Source organism: Procambarus clarkii, chromosome 86 (genome assembly GCF_040958095.1).
Source record: "Procambarus clarkii isolate CNS0578487 chromosome 86, FALCON_Pclarkii_2.0, whole genome shotgun sequence".
Classification (NCBI taxonomy): domain Eukaryota; kingdom Metazoa; phylum Arthropoda; class Malacostraca; order Decapoda; family Cambaridae; genus Procambarus; species Procambarus clarkii.
This window is the reverse complement of record NC_091235.1, coordinates 21030522-21038742: the sequence shown is the minus strand read 5'-3', so window position 1 is coordinate 21038742 and position 8221 is coordinate 21030522. Positions and strand designations below refer to the sequence as shown.

Below are 8221 nucleotides of genomic sequence, written 5' to 3'. Positions count from 1 at the left end.
CCCCTTGCCCTGGGAGCTGATCCCCCCCTAGCCCTGGGAGCTGGTCCCCCTAGCCCAGGCAGCTGGTCCCCCCTAGCCCAGGCAGCTGGTCCCCCCTAGCCCAGGCAGCTGGTCCCCCCTAGCCCAGGCAGCTGGTCCCCCCCTAGCCCTGGTAGCTGGTCCCCCCTAGCCCTGGCAGCTGGTCCCCCCTAGCCCTGGCAGCTGGTCCCACCCTAGCCCTGGCAGCTGGTCTCCTCTAGCCCTGGCAGCTGGTCCCCCCCTAGCCCTGGCAGCTGGTCCCCCCCTAGCCCTGGCAGCTGGTCCCGCCCTAGCCCTGGCAGCTGGTCCCCCCCTAGCCCTGGCAGCTGGTCCCACCCTAGCCCAGGCAGCTGGTCCTCCCCTAGCCCTGGCAGCTGGTCCCCCCCTAGCCCTGGCAGCTGGTCCCACCCTAGCCCTGGTAGCTGGTCCCCCCCTAGCCCTGGCAGCTGGTCCCCCCTAGCCCTGGCAGCTGGTCCCCCCTAGCCCTGGTAGCTGGTCCCCCCCTAGCCCAGGCAGCTGGTCCCCCCCTAGCCCAGGCAGCTGGTCCCCCCCTTGCCCTGGCAGCTGGTCCCCCCTAGCCCTGGTAGCTGGTCCCCCCCTAGCCCTGGCAGCTGGTCCCCCCTAGCCCTGGCAGCTGGTCCCCCCTAGCCCTGGTAGCTGGTCCCCCCTAGCCCTGGCAGCTGGTCCCCCCTAGCCCTGGCAGCTGGTCCCCCCTAGCCCTGGCAGCTGGTCCCCCCTAGCCCTGGCAGCTGGTCTCCTCTAGCCCTGGAAACTGGTCCCATCTAGCCATTTATTATATATATATATATATATATATATATATATATATATATATATATATATATATATATATATATATGTGCGTGTGTTTTTGTAGCTTAATGTATATTTTGTATTTTATCAAGTAGTATTACATTAGACGAGTATTAACAAAGAATACATCTCCATTTGCATAGTAAGTTGAGCCTTATATAGGTTTATGGGAGGTGGGGTGGGGGGGGGGGAGGAGGAGAAGAAGAAGGAGAAGAAGAAGAAGAAGAAGAAGAAGAAGAAGAAGAAGAAGAAGAAGAAGGAGAAGAAGAAGGGGGAGGAGGAGGAGGAGGAGACCTGCAGTGCCGGAGACGAGGTAAGGAGGCACCTGAGGCGAACTGCCAGTCAAATCACTGCATTCTCACACCTTATAATTTTCTTCAATTGTACACGGTGTCTCAAGCGTCGTCTCAAGTCCGCCTCAAGGTCTCTCTGAGGGCTGCTAAAGGCTATCATTTTCACCGTGAAGTATTTCGTATAATGTATAATTACCCTGTACTACAAGTTTTGAATTATAGCACCGACGTAACTAGAAGAGTGTACAGACACCATAATCTGCGGCGGGTATTTAACATTTTTGGTGTTCAAAAGTAAGGATGGGATTCGAACCCTAAGGTGTTTTTTACAGAGTCGATCAATTGTCCTTCTGGTAAGAGGGTTCTTACAGCATCTAGGATGGTTTGGCTTTCGGTCATTGAAGGATTTAGGATGAGTCTCGATTCTTCTCATTAGATTTTCCCCTGGTAGGGACTCCTGTGTCCCTGCCAGGGGGTGCTATCGTCGAGCAACCAGGGGCCAGATTCACGAAGCAGTTACGCAAGCACTTTCGAACCCGGGGCCAGATTCACGAAGCAGTTACGCAAGCACTTACGAACGTGTTCATCTTTCCTCAATCTTTGACGGTTTTGGTTACATTTAATAAACAGTTTACAAGCATGAAAACTTGCCAATCAACTGTTGTTATTTTTATAAACAGCCTCCTGGTGCTTCGGAGCTCATTAACTGTTTAATAATTGTAAACAAAGCCGCCAAAGATTAAGAAAAAGATGTACAGGTTCGTAAGTGCTTGTTTAACTGCTTCGTGAATCTGGCTCCAGGTTCCGAGTGTCGGCAGGGAAGCGAAGTCGTTATTCAGTATAACGACTTCGCTAACTACACAGCCCTTGTTAGGCCAATAATGGAATATGCAGCACCGGCCTGGAATGCGTATCTCATAAAGCATAAAACCAAAATGGAAACAGAAATATTTGTAACAAGATTAGTACCAGAGGTAAGAGGACTAAGCTACAAGGATAAGCTAAGCGAATTAGACCTCACAAATATAAACGGGGGAAAGAGGGAACAGAGGGGGGACATGATTACAGCATATGAGATACAAAACGACAGCACATAGATGAAAGCTGGACAGGCAAATGTGACAAGATATGTAGGGACATGTTTGTACCCAGTACGGGTGGTAGCCATCAAGTGACATGTACTGAAGGAAGGTGTGGAAGCCACCTCTATAACTTGAAGACTTGAGCCAAATTCGACACAGAATTCGAAAGTCAGATTAGTTCAATTATATTGCAACAGGTGCAACAAGGTTTAAATACCTCTGTTCCCCCGTAGTCAGTACTACCACCACCACCATCACCACCATCACTATCACCATCATCACACCACGCGCGCCAGCACCAGAACACCTCCGCTACCACACTATCAAAACCACACTACCACCACCCTGCAGTCATTCAGACTCCGGTCTCCTCAACGCAGGGTCGAAGTCCACGCAAGGTCGAAGTCCACTCAAGGTCGAAGTCCACTCAAGGTCGAAGTCCACTCAAGGTCGAAGTCCACTCAAGGTCGAAGTCCACTCAAGGTCGAAGTCCACTCAAGGTCGAAGTCCACTCAAGGTCGAAGTCCACGCAAGGTCGAAGTCCACGCAAGGTCGAAGTCAGAATAAACTTATCTTTTTACGAGGGAGCGGACCACTTGCATACCCAGTTAGTACCTTAGCTGTTTTCTCTTCTTAAAGGCACTGCATTCACCAGCACCTCCGAGACTGTTCTTTAAAGAGACCAGCTCCGAGACTGTTCTTTAAAGAGACCAGCTCCGAGAATGTTCTTTAAAGAGACCAGCTCCGAGAGTGTTCTTTAAAGAGACCAGCTCCGAGACTGTTCTTTAAAGAGACCAGCTCCGAGAGTGTTCTTTAAAGAGACCAGCTCCGAGACTGTTCTTTAAAGAGACCAGCTCCGAGACTGTTCTTTAAAGAGACCAGCTCCGAGACTGTTCTTTAAAGAGACCAGCTCCGAGAGTGTTCTTTAAAGAGACCAGCTCCGAGAGTGTTCTTTAAAGAGACCAGCTCCGAGAATGTTCTTTAAAAGGACCAGCTCTATTTACATTATTTAATGGGATCTCATACAAACATACATACCCGCATACACACCTGTTATCGCGGGTATGATAGAGCCCAATAGGCTCAGGAACCGGTACAGCAGTTGATTGACAGTTGAGAGGCGGGACTAAAGAACAGAACCTCAACTCCCGCAAGCACATCTAGGTGAGTACACACACACACACACACACACACACACACACACACACACACACACACACACACACACACACACACACACACACACACACACACACTAAAATAATGGCCCAACAAATGACCACTAGAGTTTAACCCCAGTAAATGTAAAAGTAGGTGGAGGGCGTAGGAGGCCAGACACAAGATACAAGATACCAAATTGGAGATAAAATCCTACATGAAAAGGACACAGAGAAGGATCTTGGGGGCTGAAGACCCACAAGACAGAGTTGGAGAAGATTTTAAGGTATGCCACCAGGTTAAGTCCCAGAACTAAGAGGTACGAGTTACGAGGAAAGGCTACATGAATTGAACCACTACGTCCCTGGAAGACAGGTTAGGGGAAATATGATTACCACATACAAAATCCTCAGGGGATTTAATAGGGTAGATTAAGGCAAACTATTTAACACGGGTGATAGTCTTGGAATGTACAAGGAATTGATATTGATATGATAGAACCCATTAAACTCTTAAAAAGAGTTGTTGCAGAGATTGCACAGTGCAATACACTTAGAATGCACTTACAAGATAAACATTGATCTGTTGCAAAGCAACGATATAAACCTGGATACACTTGAAGCCCCTGCTAATTCTAGAGCAAGGTTGTGCAATCATTAGGAAACGTCTTGCCCAAACTCACGTCACCCTTTCTCAATGCTGTAACCTGTTCACAAGTGATGACCTAATTAGGATATCGTGTCCTATTTACCATGATATCTCCTCTAAGTGTTTAGGTAAACACACACACACACCAAAGAGCCAGAGGCGGGACGAAAGAGCCAAAGCTCAACCCCCCGCAAGCACAATTAGGTGAGTACACACACTCCTGGTGTGAGTGTGTGTGGAAGGGGGGGGGGCTGGTGGCCGAGTGAACAGCGTTCGGGATTCGTAATCCTAGGGACCGGGGGATCGATCCCCAGCGATGGAAACAAATGGGGCAGCGTTTCTTTCACCATGATGTCCCTGTTCACCGAGCAGTAAATAGTTACTTGGGAATCAGACACAGCTGTTACGGGCTGCTTCTTGTGTGTGTGTGTGTGTGTGTGTGCGTGTGCGTGTGCGTGTGCGTGTGCGTGTGCGTTTGTGTGTGTGTGTGTGTGTGTGTGTGTGTGTGTGTGTGTGTGTGTGTGTGTGTGTGTGTGTGTGTGTGTGTCTGTGTGTGTGTGTGTGTGTGTGTGTGTGTGTACACTCACCTATTTGTGCTTGCGGGGGTTGAGCTTTGGCTCTTTGGTCCTGCCTCTCAACTGTCAATCAACTGGTGTACAGATTCCTGAGCCTACTGGGCTGTGTGTGTGTGTGTGCGTGTGCGTGCGTGCGTGTGTGTGTGTGCGCGGGGTCACAAAACCTGAGACAAAACCACGGTCCTCAGCCATCGTCTTGGCACAAGGATGGCGACCAGTAGAAGTTTGGCACGAAGTTATTTTCTCTTGCAATAATTGTTATACAGGTGAGCCCGGCCCCAATGACCTCTGGTGAGAAGTAGGAGGGTCGGGGGGGGGGGAGGAGAAGAGTGGAGTGGGGGGGGGAGAGGGGAGTGGGGGGAGGGAAGAGGGGAGTGGGGAGGGGGTCAGCTCCCTATGTTGCTGGGTGTTTTATGAGGGGGGAGGGGGGTAGTATGCGGTTATGCAGTATGTGGTGGGTTGTGATGTTGTGATTTGAGCACCATTGTGCTCAAATTGTCTTGAAAGTGTTTTTGTCTTGAGAGTAGGGTGTGTAGTGTGTGTGAAATGTGTTCACCTGGGGAGCCGGTCGGCCGAGCGGACAGCATGCGGGACTTGTGATCCTGTGGTCCTGGGTTCGATCCCAGGCGCCGGCAAGAAACAATGGGCAGAGTTTCTTTCACCCTATGCCCCTGTTACCTAGCAGTAAAATAGGTACCTGGGTGTTAGTCAGCTGTCACGGGCTGCTTCCTGGGGGTGGAGGCCTGGTCGAGGACCGGGCCGCGGGGACACTAAAGCCCCGAAATCATCTCAAGATAACCTCAAGATAACCTGTAGTTTGTTTATAGTTGATTATAATAGTTCTTCTATTCGTAAGTTCCTCCACTCGCCAAGCCCAGGTGGAAACCCGGCTTACCTGTTCATACCGTGATTTGCATGACTTGCAACGGGCCACAGGGAGGCCTGGTCAAGGACCGGGCCGCGGGGACACTAAAAGCCCCGAAATCATCTCAAGATAACCTCTCAAGATAACAGGACCACATACACATTGCAACGAGCGTGAGGTGACAGTCAGTCAGTTAGTCCTCCTGTGAACTCTCATATGTCTTCCATATGAATCTCAATGAACAGCGAATCTCTTTCAAGAAAGCGACACGATTGGAAACGAGGATTCTCTTCCTTCCAAAAAGAAAGGCCCCTAATTTCCTACATCAGGCAAGGTGAGGGGGGGCACCATTTGGCACCATTTGGCACCAATTGGCTTCATTTGGCACACTTGTCATGGTGACTCTGGTGTCGGTTATGTGCTCACCATAGGTTCTGAACACATCTTCCACGGGCTATAGGGGTTCTGGTACGCCTTTAAGACTGCGTCGACACGCGCTGGTGGCTCGGGGAATCGTCTCCAAGGTTAGGTTAGGTTAGGTTAGGTTATGTTATGTTATGTTATGTTATGTTATGTTATGTTAGGTTAGGTTATGTTAGGTTAGATTAGGTTAGGTTAGGTTAGGTTAGGTTAGGTTATGTTATGTTAGGTTAGGTTAGGTTATGTTATGTTATGTTATGTTAGGTTAGGTTAGGTTAGGTTAGGTTAGGTTAGGTTCTGAAAAGTGACTATGCTAGTGAATCACCACCGGACGAGCTAGACATAACTGAGCCAGTTATGTGTTACTGGTACAAGGAAGACATAGCAATCACTAAAGCACCACTGACCCAGAAAGACATAACAGGCAGTAATGTGTCGCAGTATTTAAAACAACACGTAATTGCTAGACTTAGTGGGGAACTGCAGGCGTTTAAAGCACCCCTGTGGTCGTTCCGGGGGGCCTCTGCCCCTGCGGCCCGGTCTCTCACCGGCCAAAACTTATATATATATATATATATATATATATATATATATATATATATATATATATATATATATATATATATATATATATATATATATATATATATATATATATATATATGGATATTGATTTTTTTTCTAACTAGTCATGTAACTCCGATTCTTGTACACGCTTTCCGCTCAAACAAGCTTGTTTCGAGGTTAACGTATAGCACAATTAAGGTGTTGGCATGCAAGCCCTACTGTAGAGACTGATACTAGTTCAGTTACAAATACCTTTTTTTTTCCAAAATGTTCTCCCATATTCAAAATGTTCTTATAGCATTTTATATATAACTTTTATAACTTTTGCAGCAGATATATGTGTGTTTTGTAGCGGTTAATGTCACTACAGTAATGTTGATTTTATTTTTTGTTCGGACTAATAAGCACTGGATTGGATAGTTAAGTTGGTCAGGTTCGTACGCTTCTAGTTAAGCAAATCCATTTCAAATTAAACGATTGTGATTGGTAAGGTCAATTTTGTCGAGAAGGTCAATACAGTTGTATTTTTTGGAGCATGACTGTATTTCTATAAGGATTCGAACCCAGGATTGCCGATTGTGAGTCAAGAACGAATGCAACCGTACTCATGTGACCCAAGAGAATATGAGCACCATCTTCACTGTCCTCTGTGGCAGTGAATATGAGCACCATCTTCACTGTCCTGTGTTTACTAGTTGTGTTTTTACGGGGGTTGAGCTTTGCTCTTTCGGCCCGCCTCTCAACTGTCAATCAACTGTTTTACTAACTACTTTTTTTTTTTTTTTTTTTTTTCCACACCACACACACACACACACCCCAGGAAGCAGCCCGTGACAGCTGACTAACTCCCAGGTACCTATTTACTGCTAGGTAACAGGGGCACTTAGGGTGAAAGAAACTTTGCCCATTTGTTTCTGCCTCGTGCGGGAATCGAACCCGCGCCACAGAATTACGAGTCCTGCGCGCTATCCACCAGGCTACGAGGCCCCCCGAGGCTGTCCTGTGTGACAGTGAATATGAGCACCATTTTCACTGTCCTGTGTGGCAGTGAATATGAGCACCATTTTCACTGTCCTGTGTGGCAGTGAATATGAGCAGCATCTTCACTGTCCTGTGTGGCAGTGAATATGAGCACCATCTTACCTGTCCTCTGTGGCAGTGAATATGAGCACCATCTTCACTGTCCTCTGTGGCAGTGAATATGAGCACCATCTTCACTGTCCTGTGCGACAGTGAATGTGAGCACCATCTTCACTGTCCTCTGTGGCAGTGAATATGAGCACCATCTTCACTGTCCTCTGTGGCAGTGAATATGAGCACCATCTTCACTGTCCTGTGCGACAGTGAATGTGAGCACCATCTTCACTGTCCTGTGTGGCAGTGAATGTGAGCACCATCTTCACTGTCCTCTGTGGCAGTGAATATGAGCACCATCTTCACTGTCCTGTGCGACAGTGAATATGAGCACCATCTTCACTGTCATGTGTGACAGTGAATATGAGCACCATCTTCACTGTCCTCTGTGGCAGTGAATATGAGCACCATCTTCACTGTCATGTGTGACAGTGAATATGAGCACCATCTTCACTGTCCTCTGTGGCAGTGAATATGAGCACCATCTTCACTGTCATGTGTGACAGTGAATATGAGCACCATCTTCACTGTCCTCTGTGGCAGTGAATATGAGCACCATCTTCACTGTCCTGTGCGACAGTGAATATGAGCACCATCTTCACAGTCCTCTGTGGCAGTGAATATGAGCACCATCTTCACTGTCCTGTG

The 8221-nt window shown here is 48.0% G+C and overlaps 1 protein-coding gene across 1 annotated transcript; it reads left to right on the top strand.

Moving 5' to 3' along the window:
• Positions 1–997: 997 nt before the first annotated feature.
• On the top strand, positions 998–2826 carry LOC138358814 (RNA-binding motif protein, X-linked 2-like). Its single transcript, XM_069316991.1, has 2 exons — positions 998–1144; positions 2440–2826. The coding sequence occupies exons 1-2, from the start codon at positions 998–1000 to the stop codon at positions 2824–2826; spliced, it is 534 nt and encodes a 177-aa protein (XP_069173092.1).
• Positions 2827–8221: the final 5395 nt, after the last annotated feature.

What these genes read in the sequence shown, in the direction of transcription:
- LOC138358814 (XM_069316991.1), top strand. Translation starts at nt 998, where the DNA reads ATGGGAGGTGGGGTGGGGGGGGGGGAGGAGGAGAAGAAGAAGGAGAAG. An exon ending in CCTGCAGTGCCGGAGACGAG is followed by an intron (nt 1,145 to 2,439) that starts GTAAGGAGGCAC and finishes GTTCCCCCGTAG; the next exon opens with TCAGTACTACCACCACCACC.